Below are 17537 nucleotides of genomic sequence, written 5' to 3' on the forward strand. Positions count from 1 at the left end.
GGAATATGGGGACAGAGATGGAGGACTGAGAACAAGATGGGGGGGATGGCACACTAAGGAAGGGGACTGGTCGGTCAGTCAGCTGTAATGGCTGCAGGAGGCAGGATTGCCTAAGCAGGCCCACTGGCAGCCTCCTGCCCTCCCGCATCAATGTCCAGTGAGGGCTAAGGCCTCTCCACAGCCCACAGGGCAAGGAGCTGCACTCCTGATGGTAAACAGGCTCCCTCTTAAACTTGACCACCAGCCATTCCACTGCATTTGAGGCAGCACCTCGCATGGCCACGTCGGTACAAGGGCTAACCTTGAAACTCCTCAAACAGGGCTCTGGGTGTAGGGAACTCCTCCCTTGGATGTGTTCTGCACCCCCCCCCCCACCTCAACTGCCTTGGGTAGTGACAGAGAAGGTGGGGGCATCTCTAGAGCCCAGGCATGGAGCAGATTCTGATGGCTGAGCTCTGCCATCCTCCAGGCTATGGGTTCAAGGAGGGCAGTGGGTCGAGGCTCCTGTGTCCTCTTCCTTGTAAGACCAACACAAAGACCCAGAGAGGGCCTGGCCCACACCAGGGCTGTTCCCCAAGGGGCAGGGCCTGAAGGAACCACCAGGCTGGCCCATCGAGCACCTGTCTGCAGTCAGCCTGCCCTGGGCTCCAGTGCTAACCTGACCTGCCTAGGTGTGCAGTGGTCTCTACCATTGGCCTGGCCCCTGCCCTGTGTGGAAAGCAGAGCCACATGTGATCAAGGCCCTGATCATAAGGCCACATCTCTGCGAGTGTGTGAGACTGTGCGTGTGCATTAGGCTGTGTTCTTGTGTGGGGGAGACCATTTCCCTGTTTGAGTGCATTTCTCTGTGTGGTTGTAACCCTTGTGGGCTGTGCCCCGGTGACATTGTATTTGACCATGCCATGTTCGTGGGGCTGTGTCCTTGTGCTTGAGACTGTATCCCATGCATGATGGTTTGATAGTTTCTCTCTGTTTCTGTCTCTTTGTGTGATTGTGTCTCTGGTAAACTGTCTCCCTGTGTGTGAGACTGTGTCCCCACGTGTAACTGCCTCTGGGTGACGGTGCCCTTCCTATGCAGGCATGTGATCTTGTATCAGGTGTTACCATCCCTGAAGTGGGACAGTGTCCCTGTGTGGCTGTGACCTTGGGGATGGTTGTCCTGTGTGTGCTTGTTTTTCTCTGTGGTGACCGTCTTCGTCCTATTGTGTGTGGCGACGTGAAGTTACTTAGAACGCTCGGGGGGACTGTTTCCGGCATGTGGTCCCCATGTGAGCCTGTGTGCGCAGGTGTGAGGGAGCCGTCAGCTCTGTCCCTCTGTGTGCTCCGTGTTCATGACCTCATCCTGTCTCTGTCTCTCATCCTGGCTTCTAACAACCTTTTCACAGCTGATTCCTTTGGAGCATTTGTCACCGCGTCAGGGCCAAGAACCCCATCCTCCCCCTGCTGCTTGATTTAATTTCTGAAATGGACAGCACATCAGTAGGGGCACCCACGGGGCGGGAGGAGAGCTGTCCAGAAACAAAGGATTAAATCACTGCCATCTTTGGAGCTGTTGCATGGCTGTGTGTATTGCCATTGTTGTGTTGTTGTAGCAGTTGGGACACTGTGATTGTCATGTCACGTTGCCCCCTCCGCCTCTGCCTTGTGGCCCGTAGTTGTCTTCTGTCATTGTGTTGTGATTTTTCATCCCTGCCCTCTCCTTATGTTCTTGGTTTGTCATTGTTGTCTGGTTGTGTTACCGTGTCATCTCTGAGGTGGACAAGGTAAGGTGGAGAAGTGTTATTCCACTGCCATTATATGTGTTGTGTTGTTGGGTCACTGTTTCCTCATCTTGTGGCTGTACCCGCCCCCCAGGATTAAAGGACCATCCTGGGCCCCTGTTACTTCTGAGCTGCTGTTGGTCAGTGTTGATGTGTTGTCTCTGGGACCATGATGGCCACGCCCCTTCCCCAACGGTCAGTTTTCAGCCTCCTCCTCAGGCAGCTGGACTCAGAGTCTCTGCTGGGGGGTGGGGTGCAGAGAGAGGGGCTTGGCATGTTTCCTGGAAGCTCCAGGTTTTTGGAAGGGAGGCTGGAGGGGGGCTCAGTGGCTAGGGCTGGTGGATTGTGGGGGGAGGCTCTATGGCTTGAGCCTTGGACACTAGGCCTCTGGTCAGGGGGAGGCCCCCATTCAGTCTCTGGTCCAGCCTCACAGCTGTGGCCTCCAAGGCCCCCAGCCACCGCCCTTCCGCCCTGTTCATCCTCTGTTCGGCTGGTCCCAGGCCCCGCAGATGAGTGGTCAGGGCTGGCTGGGTTTCCTGCTTCCCTCTTCTCAAACAGGGACAGGGAGGCTCAGAGAGGGGCAAGACAGAGACAGACAGTGGGAGAGAGACCTGGAGACATGCAGAGACTCCTGCACCGGGAGGCCAGCAGAGGCAACAAGCAGGGACAAATGTTCCAGCACAGAGAAAAGCAGTGCTGGGGAGGGGGCTGCGATGGAGGGAAGGGGGCGGCTGGCAGCATATGGAGATCCCTACCTCCTGCAGTCCTGGTGGTGTTAACAAGTCTAATTAAGAGGCCACTGGCCCAACTTAATTGGCTCGTTAACAGGAACTGCCTCTGAAAATCCCCCAACTCAGCGGGGTGGCTCTCTGAGGGGCAAAGTGAGCTAGTGTTAACGAGGGATCTCACAGCCCCCCCACCCTGACCCTTCCCCCTCATTCTTCTCCTCCCACCCTTACTTCCCAGATCTGGCTGGGACCAGGGAAGAATCTATCCTTCCAGTCTTGGGGGGTGCAGGATGAGGAGAGTAGATTAGCATCTCTGGCTCTGCATGCCTGCTTCTCCACTGGAGTCCGTAGATGGGTGTCTGGGACTTTCTCTGTCCCACTTGCCTCCCCCACCTAGCACTGCCTCTCGACAGGTGCTCCCTCCCGCCCTTTCCACTCCAGTCTCCTGGGCTCCGTCCATCATGCCTGGGTTGCTGAGGCCAGGGCTGGGGTTTGCTTTTGGCTCTGACAGGCCCCTCCTGGGGGCAGGAGAGGAATGGTCAGAGAGATCCCTCAGTCCCAACACTCCTCCACCCCCACTCCAAGCAGTTCCTGCTTTACAAAGTTGACAGCTGCCAGGAGTTCCCTAGGGCTTCGGCTACCCTGCCCATTCTCCCTTCTCCTGCTGCCCAAGCCCTGAATGGCTTGTTGGGGGGTGGGGTGGGGCTTGTTAGGGGGGCCAGAGTGAGGGAGAGGGAGAAAGGCAGGACAGAAAGAGATAAGGATGGAGAAGAGAAACAGATGGGGAAAGACAGAGCACGGAGTCCAGGAATGGGGCCTCTCAGCTCCAGCTTGCCTGGGTAGCAGATGTCAGTGACTGGGGCTGGGCCTGTTGGTAGCAAGAGGTTAGGGTCATGGGGGTCAGGAAAACTTTTAAAGGACTTAGGGACTGGAGGTGAACTGGGTTTTCACTGAGATCTAACCCCTTCCAGCACTCCGCACAATGTCTCTCCCTCTAGCTCTGTCTCTCTCTCACACACACACGATCTCTCATTCAGACACACACAGTTCCTGGACATGCACACACACAAATGTGAAGATATTCACATATCTGTACACTTGCACAGCCTCAGAAAAATTTTGCTCACTTCTCATCTCCCTAAAACACTCACACAGTCTGAGCCTCTCAGCCTGGACTCCTCACTCGGGCACATTCATAGGCTCTCATCCTTGCACATGCACCTGGAGTTGCTGGGGACAGCTATAATATGTGACTTTTGCCCTCTGCCCCCCCCCCCCACAGAGGCACCCCATGTGCAGTATGAGCGCCTAGGTTCAGACGTGACTCTGCCATGTGGGACAGCCAACTGGGATGCAGCTGTGACGTGGCTGGTAAATGGAACAGACCTGGCCTCTGACCTGCTCAACGGCTCTCAGCTTGTGCTCCGTGGCCTGGAATTGGGCCACAGTGGCCTCTATGCCTGCTTCCACCGTGACTCTTGGCACCTGCGGCACCAAATCCTCCTACATGTGGGCTGTGAGTATCGCTCCCAACCCCTCATCCCGTCTCCCACTTCACTCGAGGGGGTCGTCAGGGAGGCCCAGAACCCTGGCCCAGATCCAGTCCCCTTCCTGTTGGCTGCAGCACCCTGACCCGAGTCCTGTGACCCGATCCCAGCCTGCTCTTCTGACCTCTGAGCCCAGTCTTGCCCACAGAGTCTAGACGCCTGAGCATTTTGCACATACATTCCACCACCCCAGAGATCTTTGAGATTCTGAAATCCTATTCCTATGACAAAATGGACAGAGGAAGGCTGACAGGTCATGGCCTGTCTGGGGCCTGGTGGGGAAATATCCTGGGGTCACAGCTCAGAGCAGGAGGAGCCACATTCCTCTGTGTGCTCTCACAGGGGCTGGCCAGGAGGGCCTTACGGGGGAAAATGGGATCTGTGGTTACGTAGGTACAGGTGTGGGCACTCGGGGGGTACCAGGGAAGAAGGAAGCCTTCTTGGAGGGGGAAACACATAGAGACTTAGAGGATTTGGAAGCTATGTTGAAAAAGTCATTTCTGGTAGAGAGCTGAGTTATAGGCCTCAGAGGCTGAGGGGCATGAAATGGGAGGGGATGGGGCAGAGCATGATCCTAGAAGCTGGGGAGTGACACGATTAGGGTCACATTCTGAAAAGATTCCTTTCATTGTGGTGAAGAGAGGCAGGCTGGATGGAGCACAGCCAGGCAGGAAGGAGGCGGTTTTGGGGATGCAGAATAGATGAGGACCTGGGACCAGAGAATGGAGTCGGGGACTTTGAGAAGGGAGTGATTGGACCTCCAGGAGTTGGGGATGAATTGGAGGTGGGAGGACAGCAGAGTAGAAAGCAGGAGGACCCAAAACAGCCGGTGATACCAATCACTGCAGCAGAGACAGTGGGAAGGTACGTTGGAGGAGAAGATAGTAAGTTCCCTTTAGACAGTAGCGTAGCGTGAGTTTCCCTAGAATGAGATCCCAAGATGAGATGTATATGCAAGTTGTTAGTTTGGCAGGTGATGGAAATACCTGTAGGTGAATGGGAAAGGGATAGAAAAAGGAAGTTAAGTTAGCCAATAAAGAGTGAGTTACCAGCCATTACATCTGGGCTACGGGAGTTTAACCTCCTGGGAGTCCAGAAGATGCACCTCAGAGGTCTCCTGCCAGAGGGATGAGGGAGGTAGGATGCTTATATACCACCTCCTGCCCATTCTTGGTTGGGGGAGTCTCCTGGCTGAGGGCAGGGATGTTGTAACTCTCCAGCGCTTTTGGCCTGATGCCTCAGCAGGCAATGCAGGTTTTGGTGGCTAAAGAAAGCTCTAAGGCAAATAAATAACTGCAGAAGCAACAGCGGGTATGAGTGAGGCACTACTGATAATCTGCTATAGACATGTTTGTTGGGCTTCTCGGAGGACAGCTGGGAATTGATGGTTGGTAGCCAGTGGATCTGAAGGTCTGGGATTCAGGGGAGATGGGAATTTGGGGGGGGGTGTCAGCTATGGGAAGGGGTGAAATGGCCAAGGGAGAGATTGTGGGATGAGGAGAAAAGAGGACCCAGAATGAGCCCTGAAGACCATATAAGGGGTTGATAGACATGAGCCACAAAGAGAGAAGGAGGAGCCGGTAGGAAGGTAGAGGGAAGCCCAGGTGAGTACAATTTGGAAGAGGGGTTTGGAGAAGTCGGGGTGATGAGGTTATCAGTGTTGCTGAGGGTCAGCTGGGCAGGTACTGGATCTCAGCCAGAGGTTCCCACTGACAGAATAAATACTCTGAAAACAGTTTCATTTCTTTTCTCCTTGAGCGAAAGATTCAAGCTTCTCTGGCTTCATGCCAATTGGGTGATGCTCCCCACTGTCTGAAAATGGTTTCTTTACTACCTGGGAGCTACTGAGAGGAGGAGATGCTTGAGGGACCTGGGAGAAGGCCCTTGCCTCATTGTCAGGAGATTGGTGTGGACAACCATGGGTTGCTCAGGGTCCTTTACAAAAATACTGACCCACCGGTAGGGCTAGAGGAGAGGTGGAAATATGTTTTGGTGGGGATATTCCTTCCCCATAGAAAAGCCTTTTGATGTGTTGAAACTGGAGAGGTAGCAGTCCTAACCAAATGGCTTAGTTGTAAGCCAGGAGTGGAGTGACCCCTGTTGGCCAGGTTGAGAAATGCAGGACCAGCCTCTGGGAGTCCTCCCTGACCCACCTGAAGTGGAGCACTCAGCCCTGCACTGGACCCTTTTTCCATGGGAAACAGGCCATATACTGAGTGCCATAGAAGGAGGATAAAACCAATTTGGCACTGTCACCCACACTCCTGTCTTCTCAGTTTGAACCCCACAAGCCCTCAGGATGGACAAGGCTGGCAGTGATGGCTTGGCCTTGGTGACCCTGGGCCCCATTCCTGATGACTTGACCTTCTTTGAGGGCTCATTAGAGGGGAATTGGGTCTAGAAGTAATGACTGTAGTCTGTATCCACAAGACATACCCACAGCTGCTCTGTTGTGACCAGAGCCCAGACCTGTATAGTGCTGACCACTCCCCAGGCCTTGCCTGTCAGAGGACAGCTGGCCATGAATTGGCTGTAGCAGTAGTAACGGGTTCTTATCTCTCATTGCCTTATTTCCTTCTAAAGCACTGGTTAGAGGAACAGGGGACATTAATCATGATTGTCTCAGTCACTTTATATTAGTAACACGAGACCGGGTTTGGCAACACTCGATATCAAATTATCCTTCTTGCCAATGCTCAGAGAACAGGACAAAGTTACCCCTGATTTATGGATCATTCAAACCAAAAATTATTTAATATTTATCCTAAATATATATGATTTTCATTTCTCTATTTCCACGGGAACCTGATCATAAAAATATTCTGTTGAAAGTCCTCTTAACCAGACTGATCCCTGAATTGCTTTCTCCTGATCCACCTTTCTGCCCTCAGGTGAATACTCATAAACAGCTCTGAGGGGTCCCCTTCCCAGAATGATGAAAGGACCCCCCCACATTAGGAAACAGGATCACAGGGTTCCTTTTAGTAGTAGTCTTTTGTTTACTAGATACGGCTGACGCAGTGTCATTCTGATTTTAAGCTAAAACAAGTCAGAGATTAATCGACTAAATTTAAATTAGACAGTTCCTTGTCCAGTTTTTAAAAATTTATGTTTGGTTGGTCAGTATGGGAACTCCAGAGCCCCTGGTTCAGCCCTACTTTGTCCTCAGCCCTGTTTGGCTGGAAAGGAAAGAGCAGCCTGAGGAGGCAGGAGGGGGACATTTGGGAGTCCAGAAGTTGGGGTGCATCGAGAGATGCCACAAGATAAGGTTGGGACAGGCCATGGGCCTTGAATGCCGGGCAGAAGGAGAAATGTGGGTGGGGCTTGGGCAGGGCTGAAACTGGAAGGGTCACCCTGCCCCACCCAGCCTGATCTGGCCTGGCCTGGCCAGGGGTGTGGGCAGCCTGCCCCTCCTTTTCTCTGGGCCTGTGGGCAGGCCTCGTGCATGCTGGGGGCTCCAGCCCAGGCGGGCTGGCGAGAGGAGAGGAAAAACATGCGGTTTGGTGGGCTGGACATGGAAAAACAAGCCAATTAGGAGGAAAACAAACAAACCCCAGGCCAGCAGGGGCACACGCACACATGTACACGCACACACAACCCCGCATGGGACTCAGGGACATGCTGCCACAGGCTGATGCCTCACTTGGGCATCTCAGGAGCCCCCACCAGGGGAAACTCAGGATGCCTGGGCATCCAGGAACATACCAGTATGCCTAGAGTATACATACTATGATACGTATGTGTGTGAGCTTTTGCTCACGCGTTCTCTAACATGCTCTCACACGGTATCCAGCTGACGTGTGAATACACTTGGAATTCTGGGCATCTTCCCACACCCAGTTTGAAAAATACATTTAGGCTTAACTCCATCTCATATACAGTGTCTTAGGTATGTCGTTTTGCTGTCACTGTGTTTCAGACACAGTGGCATATGTACACATGCTCTCATAGAGTACATCGGCCCCACAACCTTATCCATAATAGATCATCTCAAAATCCCACAGCCTCGCCCTGAGGCACACACACCGTCATCCAGTCACACACCTAATCACACAGTTACATGGCTGCCCAGAGTCTGTCACACACGTGAAGCCTCTCGGAGTTCCACAGCCTCACAATCTCACTGTCTTCCAAACACTGACAACAGGCCTCCTGATTGCACACTGCCCTACAGCCTCACACTTGGTCTCTCACAGCACCCCACCTCCACCACCCGGCCCCTCAGCTGGGCTCCAGCTGCAGCAAGTCACTCCTTTTCTTCCTTTTGTTTTTCTTTCCTCCTTTCCCCTCTGAGAAACCTGGTCCCTGTCAGGAAACTCAAGCCCTTCCCTACTCAGGGCCCAGGGCCAGGCAGGAGTAGCCAGATGACAGACAAAGCCCTGCCTGGTCCCCCATGACCTACCCAGTTAGAGGGGGGAACTGGTTTGAGGGGGAGGCTGGTCTGAGGGGTGAAGACTAGAGGAATGGAAACTGGTCAGTGGGGAGGCCGGCAGGGGGAGGGGGCCTATGAGTCCAGTGCCATTGCCTGCTCTGCCCTCCCAAGAGTCCCAGGCAGCAGGGAGCTGACTCTGCAGGCTTCAGTCCCCCCCCACCCCCCCAGTGCCCTTCTCCTTTGAAGCTGGGGGTAAGGGCGGGTAGCGCCAGGAGGGGGGAGTGTAGGCTTTTCTGCCGACCTCGGAATGTCCTTTCCTCCCGGGTTGGCTGCCAACTCTGGCCTGGCCCACAGGCCCCCACAAGGCACTTCCTGTGTCCTTGGCCGCCCCCCCCCCCCAGGCCTCTGAGCCCCTGGGCAGATAGGGAAGGGATACAAGAGGCACACAATATGAACGTGGAACAGACACAAGATGGACATGGGATCAGAAAGCCTTCCCAGGGGTGGTAGACAGCAGTGGGCAGAATGTAGGTTGCCCCTTGTGTGGGCTCAGCTGGGCTCTGGCTCTCCCTTGCAGGCCTGGGGCATGGAGCCATCTCTGCCCACAGCATTGCCCACTCTATCTGCTACACCTGATGCCTCTCTGACCCTCTCATCTCTCCTGCTGCAAAGCCAGATGGGGCCCTGGGGATCTGGCCCCAATATGTATGTAGATACATAAATACATATATACATACATACTTCATACATACTGGACATGTACACGCAATCACACAGAGTCACAGTCATGCGCACACTGTGGATAGAAGCCCACAGTTCCCCATGTGTCACCATGGCCACTCAGCAAGCATAGACATGCACTCCCCTTCACTGTCCCTGGCTTATTGAGCTGCCCCCTCCCATTTCCTGTCCACCTGTCAGGCAGGGGGTGGGGGAGGAGAGGGAGGCACAGGCAGGAGGTGTCAGTGTCCCTGGAGCCACCACGGACATTCCTTGCCTGGGTCAGATCACAGAAGCTGCCTCCTTCCAGGAACCTGAGCCGGCTGTCCTCACGCCTTACCCAATGCCTGAGGGTGGGACAGCTGGACAGCTCATGGCAGCAAACAGTGTGGTTAGACAGCAGAAAAGACTTCCCAAGTGTGTGTGTGGTTATGTAGGTGGGTATCCCCATCCTTGGGTTTACTCCCAGCTCTGGCTTCCTGTGTGACCCCAGGCGGGTCCCTCTCCTTCTCTGGGCTGCCTCATTTCAGAGTGAAGACAGCTGACCATGTAAAGGGCTTCTTAAAGGGGCTGGGGCTGGGGTGAGGTACACACCAAGGGAATGGCAGCTTCCTCTCAACAGGCACGTGCACACACCCACGCATGGGTGTCATACATGGACACACACTCTGAGAGCCCTGCACATACACACTCCTACACATGTACCCACATTCCATCACAGGTCACTCGTTCATGTCACACGCAGACACATATAAGATGTATACCCATGCATACAGACACGTATACACACAGATACACATGTGGACAGCCACCCAGTGCTTTGCTGTGGAACCACCAGGCCTGTCCTGATGTTTCTCAGTCTCTACTGAGGGGAAGCCTGGGGTGTCTCTTCTCCAGGGCGTGTACCCTGATCATCCCAGCCACTGGAGGACTCAGTCGAGACCTCCCTCAGCCTCTGTTGCACAATCTTCCTCTGGGAATGGCCATGATGTGGCAGGAGATTGGAGCTGGGGCTGATTCCCCCAGACGTCACCTCCATCCTGTGATTGATGAGCTGAGGCCCGCAGCCCCCTGCTCCCCGCAGTTCCTGCCTCCATTGAGCAGGTGGCGGGGGGCTCCCTCTTCTTACAGCCCTTGTTTTTCTTTAATTAAACATCTGGCTCTCTGTGGCCTGGGAAGCCTCAGACCCTCGTTGACAGTCCCCCCCCAACCAACCTCTGGCATTGCTGATGGGTTGGAAGGGGGAGAGCTGGGGTTCTGGGGCCCACCTGTCCCCACACTAGTGCAGGAGAATTGGGGCTCCAAGAATGCCCTGACCTTGCTGTCCTCACCCCCAGTGCCGCCACGGGAGCCCGTGCTCAGCTGCCGCTCCAACACTTACCCCAAGGGCTTCTACTGCAGCTGGCATCTGCCTGCCCCCACCTACATCCCCAACACCTTCAATGTGACTGTGCTGTGAGTAGATGCGCCTGTGACCCGGTTCTAACCCTGACCTCTCCCCTACCCTCACCCGCCTGCCCTCAGTCCAGATCCTAGCTCAGCCCAGCTTTGGGCTTGACCTTTCCCCAACCTCTGCCCCACCTGCCCCTTGATGTTGGTAACAGTGCCTGGGCCTCACCCCTCCCCAGGCACGGCTCCAAAATTATGGTCTGTGAGAAGGACCCAGCCCTCAAGAACCGCTGCCACATCCGCTACATACACCTGTTCTCCACCATCAAATACAAGGTCTCGATAAGTGTCAGCAATGCCCTGGGCCACAACGCCACAGCTATCACCTTCGACGAGTTCACCATTGGTGCGTGGGAACGGGGGGAGGGTCCCTGCTGCTTACTCCAGAGGGAATGTGTAAGCGGGTGTGTGCCAGAGGTGTATATGTGCATTGGTGGGATGTTCACATGTGTGCACAAGTACATGTGGCATGTATACACATGTGCGTGGCACGTATATACCTGTGAACATTTGAGTGAATGTCCTTTACCTGCAGGGGCCGAGAGACCTCTCCAGCAGCTCTTCCCATCATCTCTCTGGCTCAAAGAGCATATGAGAGGGGGAGGGGGGCAGGCTGGGCCAGACCCTTGTGCAGCTGCAGCCTCCCCCCCCAACACGCTAATGGCTTCCTTACGGCCTGTGATGAATGAGGTGTCAGAATAGGAGACAGGACTGGGACAGATACCGCCCTCCACACCACCCCCATCCCCGCCAGACCCTCTGCCTGCCCTGCCCCATCCCGTCCAGACCCTCTGCCTGCCCTGCCCCATCCCAGCCAGACCCTCTGCCTGCCCTGCCCCATCCCAACCAGACCTCATGGCTTCTTTTACCTCTAGCCAGACCCTCTGCTTGCCCCAATACCCCCACCTCATGGCTAGGTCCCCAGCCAGATTGTTTCTATATGAGCTGGCCCTTTAGATGCTCCCATCAGATCCTCAACCTACCTCCAGATCTGCAACACCTGTGGATTGTCTTTTAACCTTGACCCACAGAGCAGCTCTAAACCCAGACTCTTCCAAGGGAAGCCACTTCTCACTTTGGAACTGAAAAGCCAGACTTGGGGGAGTGTATGATGCTGGTGCAGGATGGGGTGATCCAGGTGACAATGGGAGTGATGGTGGTAATGGTGGAGCCATCATATAGGCTTAGTAATTGGGTGGGATTGGGCTGGTAGAATGACATTTGGGATGTTGATATCCTGAGCTAGTGACAGTGACTGTAGTGACAGTCATTGGTGATGAAAGGGACATGAGAGGTAGAAGTAATGAGATGGTGGTTAATGGTAGTTGCCAGACTTGACAACAGAGAAGATGGGTGGCAACCATGATGATGGTGACAATGGTTGGTGATGTGAGATGGTGGACATGGTGGCTGGGTTGACGAAGTAGGGTTGTTCCCCAGAGGCTAGTGTGGTAATGAAGCTATGTCTCCTGAACAGTGAAGCCTGACCCTCCAGAAAATGTGGTAGCCCGGCCAGTGCCCAGCAACCCTCGCCGGCTAGAGGTGACGTGGCAGACCCCCTCGACCTGGCCCGACCCTGAGTCCTTTCCTCTCAAGTTCTTTCTGCGCTACCGACCCCTCATCCTGGACCAGTGGCAGCATGTGAGTGCTCTGCCTTGCCCAGATCCCGAGGGCCTAAAGCAGAGCCACCTGGCATGGGAGGCACCCGTATCCCTGCTGGGAGCTGTTCCAGTGTGAAGCCTGAGGGCAGTCAGAGAGGCTTCCCCAGGGTAGGAGGTGCCAGGTAGGCCTCGGAGGAGGGATGGAGCTGAGGGAGGGGTCCTGATCTAAGCCCCTTAGGGGTTCCCAATGACCCCCCATTAGTGCAATGGAAACATGTCTATCTTTGTAGCTCCCCAGGGTTGTGGAGAGAAATTCTGAAAGGGAAATGGCAGGCAGTTTCCTTACCTGTGGCTCTCAGCCCTGATCAGGCATCTCCCTCGTACACTCTGGCCGAGGCTCTGGGCCTGTGCTGGACCCAAGGGCCAGGACAGTTCCTGTCCTCAAGGACTCACAAATGGGCTCAAGGGGTCATAATCAGGCAATGGAGTCAAGTTTGGTTCAGGGTGTGAATTCAGGCCATGACTAATGTCAGGGCTCCAAAGTCAGATCTAGCTTAGGGGTCAGCTTAAGGTGATGGGTCAGAAGGTGGCATGGACTAGGAACTCAGCAGTGGACAAGGGGCAGTGTGGAGTCAGACTGTGGTCTGGGATGTTGGTCAAGCGATGATAGAGAGCCTGGGGAGCAGCCAGGGATTTGGGGCAGACTTGAGATTCTCTCTCCTTGAGAACCCTGGGCCCGTGGGGTTGTGGGAGCTCTATGTGTCCCATGAGGCCTGTGGGCTAGGACTGGAGCTGGGTGGGTGCTCCATGGGGCAACCCAGGCTGGCACCTGGGGGTGAACCTGTATCCCCACTGCATCTACCAGGCTCCAGCCCAATCTCCTCATGCCTCCCTCCTGGCTAGCCTTTAAAGTGCGTAATTCGATTCCAGGGCGCCTGTTGGGGTTGCAGGCCTGGCCCCCACAAAGGCTGCTCACACGCTCACATGTTCCCTGACAGAGTCCGGAGTCCCTCCCGCCTGGCCAGCTGCCCGCGCCTAATGCATTGCTAATAACCAGGGTCTAGTTTCACAAGCCCCCCTCCCCCGCTAACGAGCTACAGGCAGCAGCCCTGCGCGTCGCAGCGCACACGCCTTGCAGTGGACCTGGCATACCGCCCACCACACACACGGGAACATGCACGCACACACGTGGTCCCCAGCAGGACCCATGCTCCATACGTGCCTGTGACTAACATGCCAAGACCATGCACTGGCCTGCACCATGGGCAGAGCTGACCCCCACACTGATGTGGGCGGAGCAGAATATGCGTGGCCTATGGCACGTGCTAGCCTTGTCCCATGTCTCACTGGCATTGCGGCTGGCTAGATTTATGGCTCTTTTGAACTTGAGTTTTGCTCTGAACAGAATCTGCTCTCCCTGATCCTTGATCTTGGAGAGAGGCAGGTGTACGATTGGGAGGGGGTGCAGTGGGGAGAGCAGAGGAAAATGCCACTTGGATTTTCAGGAAGAATGAGAGATACAGGCCAGGAATTGCACCATGAGGTCTGGCAGTGGCTGTCTCCGCATGGACAAGGGGGAGGCAAGTGCTGGGACCTAGCTTGGGTTCCCCATTTCTTCTGCTCGGATCCTAACTCAGCAGGGAGACCAGGAGACCCAGGTGGGGTAGATGTTAGTGACTAGGGAATGCCTGCCAATTGAGGAGCCGTTCCTTAAGGGGATGGATTAAGGGATCAGTGACAACCTAACAAGAAGTGCCCAGGCCTAGAAGATATGGCTGCCAGGAGGACCTTGGGCTTCTGGAACATATTCCTAGAGGTATGGTGCCCACCATGAGCCCACCAAGGAGGTGATAATTTGATCTGTTCCCCATGGCTCTCTCCCTTTGGGGAAAAACAGATGTGGAAGTCTAAGGGACAGAATCAGAGGAGGAGCCTGGCAAGACGGAGGAGGAGCTGAAGGGTGTGGGGCTACTCAGTCAGAGGAGGTCTTTGCAGAGCAAAAGGAAACTGAGGGACCAGAGGTGGCACTGGAGCCCAACTCCAGGAGAGGAGGGTCTGTGGGGCCCCCTGATCTTCCAGGGCTGGGAGTAGGACTTACTACGCTCAGCTCTGGGCCCCAAAACTGCACTCACTCTGACCCTGACCTTTACCAGTGCCTCCTGCATCAGGGCCACAGACTTGGGGAATTGGAGGGGCTTCCTACTCCACTTGGACCCAGCTGCACACACACAAATACACATACATGCGCATGCATGTACTCACAGCCTGTCAGGTCAGGTAGCCCAGGCCCCAGTTTTCTGGAGGGGTTAGGTTGGAACAGGGACCAAAAAAGCCCTGAGGCCAGACGTGGCCCAGAGCAGCCCCCTCCTCCGCCCCCACCGGCTGCCCCTGTTTACGAGGCGGCTTAATGAGGCAGCGGGTGCTGCTGAGATGAACCAGAGCCCAGCCTGGGCCTGGGAGGGGCGCCGGACAGGCAGGCCAGCCCAGAGTGGGGGGGAGACCAGCAGGATAAGGCCGGCTGGGCGGGGGTGGGGTGGTGATGCCTCCAGGAGGAAAAGGAGCAGCTGCTCTGCTGTCCTGCCACCCCGGGAGCTGCCCCCAACCCTTTTCCACCTCAGGCAGGGAGATTAACCACACTGTGGACTTCCGAGGGGGAGGCCCAGCTGGACCAGGCTGGTGGGTGCACTGGGAATCTGGGAACCCAGGCTCTGAGCTGGAACCCATGGCGATGACAGATGGTTGAAGTCTGTTTGGTGCTTACCATGTACCTGAGTCCTCATTATAACCCTGTGAGATAGATTGTTAACACCAATTTACAGATGAAGACCCCAAGGCTTGTGGAAGTTAAGTAATTTGGTAACCTAGCTAAGTATGAGATGCAGCTAAAATTTGGACTCAGGCAGCCTGGCTCCATGTCTTTGTAACTTGCCCTCTAAACTGCTTCTTGATGGGAGAAGGGTGCATAATGCCATTCTTGTCACCTCCAGGCTGGGACTGAGGTCAGGTCTCAGGCTGGGGGTGGTGAGAAAGCTGGGATGACAGCAGAGTCCAGACATTGAGCAAAGTCCTCCTTATTCTTCCCTGGGGGTGCCTCCAGTCTCCCTGAAGTTTTTCTTACTCTCCCTCAGGAACAGCCTCCCTCCCTCTGGGGTCTCCTCCTTGAGATGTCTTTACTTTCCCACAGGAATACTCTCAATATTCCCTATCTCCCCCAGGGAAGTCCTCATTCCCTCCAGGGGACAGTGTCTTCACTTTTCTCTCCCCAGAAGTGTTCTCACTTCCTCTGGGGGTGCCTCACTCTTCTGACCCCCAGGGGTCCCCTCCACCCCCATGGTCTGGCTGCAGGTGGAGCTGTCAGATGGCACAGCACACACCATCACAGATGCCTACGCTGGAAAGGAGTACATCATCCAGGTGGCGGCGAAGGACAATGAGATCGGGACATGGAGTGATTGGAGCGTGGCCGCCCATGCCACGCCCTGGACTGAGGAACCCCGACACCTCACCACCGAGGCCCAGGCCCCGGGTGAGCCCGCCCCTGCCCCCTGTGCTCTCGGTCGGCCTGCACTGTTACCTGGCTTTATCCTGCTCCCTCTGACTCCTTGCAGGACTTGGAGCCTCTGTCCAGGGGTCTCCAACCTCTGTGGCTGTCAACTCCCTTGTGTCTATCCAGGCCTTGCTGTCCCCGGTCCTTGCTATCTGGACATTCTTGGTAGAGGCCATTGGGTGGATAGGGTCGTCTAGGAGCCTTGGGGAAGCAGGATCTGCCTGATGGGGGAGGCAGGGACTGTCTAATGAGGGAGGGATCACTAGTTTGATACAGGAAGCAGGAATAGTGCTTCTCATGAACCCCCAGATCTGGGTGGGACTCCCGCCCCGGTCCTGCCCTGAGTTTCCCCCATGTTCCCCAGAGACCACGACCAGCACCACCAGCTCACTGGCACCCCCACCCACCACGAAGAGTTGTGACCCTGGGGAGCTGGGCAGCGGCGGAGGACCCTTAGTACCCTTCTTGATCAGTGTCCCTGTCATTCTGGCCCTGGCTGCCGCTGCCGCCACTGCCAGCAGTCTTCTGATCTGGTAAGTCAAGTGAGGTTGGGCGGCAGAGGGGCACCTGAGGGGACCTCCATCCCGCCCTCATCCCTCACACCCCCTTCCCTGTCTCTCTAGAGCCCGGCATCCTATGAGGACATGCCAGCGTACCTGCAGAGGAGCAGGAGGCCGGAGCTGAGCCCGCAGACCCCGGTTTCTATTTTGCACATGGGCAGGAGGACCTTCTGCATTCTCTTCAGACACAATTTGTAGAGACCCCTGCTGGCCCGGGCCTGCCGCCCCCCAGCCCCACCATACCACGCCGGCCCTCCTCCCTCCCTCAGGGGAGGAGGACCATGCAGCTAACCCACCCACCAAAGACCCCCCCCCCACCTTGCCCCCTTGGGCTGGACCCTCCAATGCCAGCGACTCCCAGGAGCCCTTGGGGGGCCTGAGGGGAGCCCCTCATATCCACAATTTCTCCTCCTGCCCTAGCCTCCTGTCTGCCCCAGGGTCTCTGTTGCCACCATCAGATTATAAGCTCCTGACACTGGTGGGGGGGGCCCAGCCATCCCCCTCCCCCCAGCACCCACACTTTTCAGTCCCCCACCTCTGCTCCTGTTTTGTACGACTCTCCCCTTTCCCTGCTCCTATCCCACAGTATTTAATGCCGTCAGTCCCTTCTAGTCTGACTCAGTGGTAACTTGCTGTATTTGAATTTTTTATAGATGTATATACAGGGGTGGGGGTAAGGGGGTTCTCATTAAACGTCACCATTTCATGAGTCCTTGGAACAGACCCACTTTGGGAGGGTATACCTCTTCCAAGGATCCCTCCCCTTCAAGCCTGGAGGAGGAAGAAATTATAGTTGGAGAGAGACAGCTCTCCATACAGATAGAGAGACGCAATTCAATTCTCAGTAAGATATGTCTGGGGATGACGCTTTCTCCTTCTTTGGGGGGTAGGGCTCCCCGGAGGTTGGGGGCAGAGTTGTAGGGAATGAGGGGTCCCAGTGAGGCAGGTCCCACATGGGGGTGTCCAGTCAGTCTTAGAGGCTGCTGGATCCTGGCACGGCAGAAGCTGGTCAGGGGTCGTCTCCGGAGCTGCCCTCCATGAGTGCCCAGGCCTTGGCTTTACCCCCAAGGGCAGAGATGCAAGAAGGGGAGGAGGCCAGGCTTCACCCTTGGTGTGGTTGCCATTCCTGCCATCTAGGTAACACTGCAGAGATTCTAGCACATCAGGCCTGGAGCTCAGCCAGACCTTAGGGCTCAGAGCACAGAGTGGCCTGGGCTTGGGCAGGCAGGAGGCTGCCTGAAGGAGGCCACTTA

At 55.6% G+C, this 17537-nt stretch overlaps 1 protein-coding gene across 4 annotated transcripts in view; it reads left to right on the forward strand.

The window, feature by feature from the left end:
- Positions 1 to 16993, forward strand: part of CNTFR (ciliary neurotrophic factor receptor) — a 37618-nt gene extending 20625 nt beyond the window's left edge. For 3 of the 4 annotated variants that reach the window (XM_019734621.3, XM_019734614.3, XM_074330654.2), the window contains 7 exons: positions 3771 to 4004; positions 10465 to 10582; positions 10756 to 10922; positions 12054 to 12217; positions 15523 to 15703; positions 16089 to 16257; positions 16348 to 16993. In XM_019734621.3, coding sequence (XP_019590180.1) covers positions 3771 to 4004; positions 10465 to 10582; positions 10756 to 10922; positions 12054 to 12217; positions 15523 to 15703; positions 16089 to 16257; position 16348 — 1034 coding nt within the window. In that variant the 3' untranslated portion in view covers positions 16349 to 16993. Of the gene's footprint in view, positions 1 to 3430; positions 4005 to 10464; positions 10583 to 10755; positions 10923 to 12053; positions 12218 to 15522; positions 15704 to 16088; positions 16258 to 16347 lie in introns of those variants that run through there. The other variant, XM_088793234.1, reaches the window with a different exon arrangement.
- Positions 16994 to 17537: the final 544 nt, after the last annotated feature.

The sequence above is a fragment of the Rhinolophus sinicus genome, chromosome 16 (assembly GCF_057876585.1).
Source record: "Rhinolophus sinicus isolate RSI-liver-muscle chromosome 16, RSI-T2T, whole genome shotgun sequence".
Classification (NCBI taxonomy): Eukaryota; Metazoa; Chordata; class Mammalia; order Chiroptera; family Rhinolophidae; genus Rhinolophus; species Rhinolophus sinicus.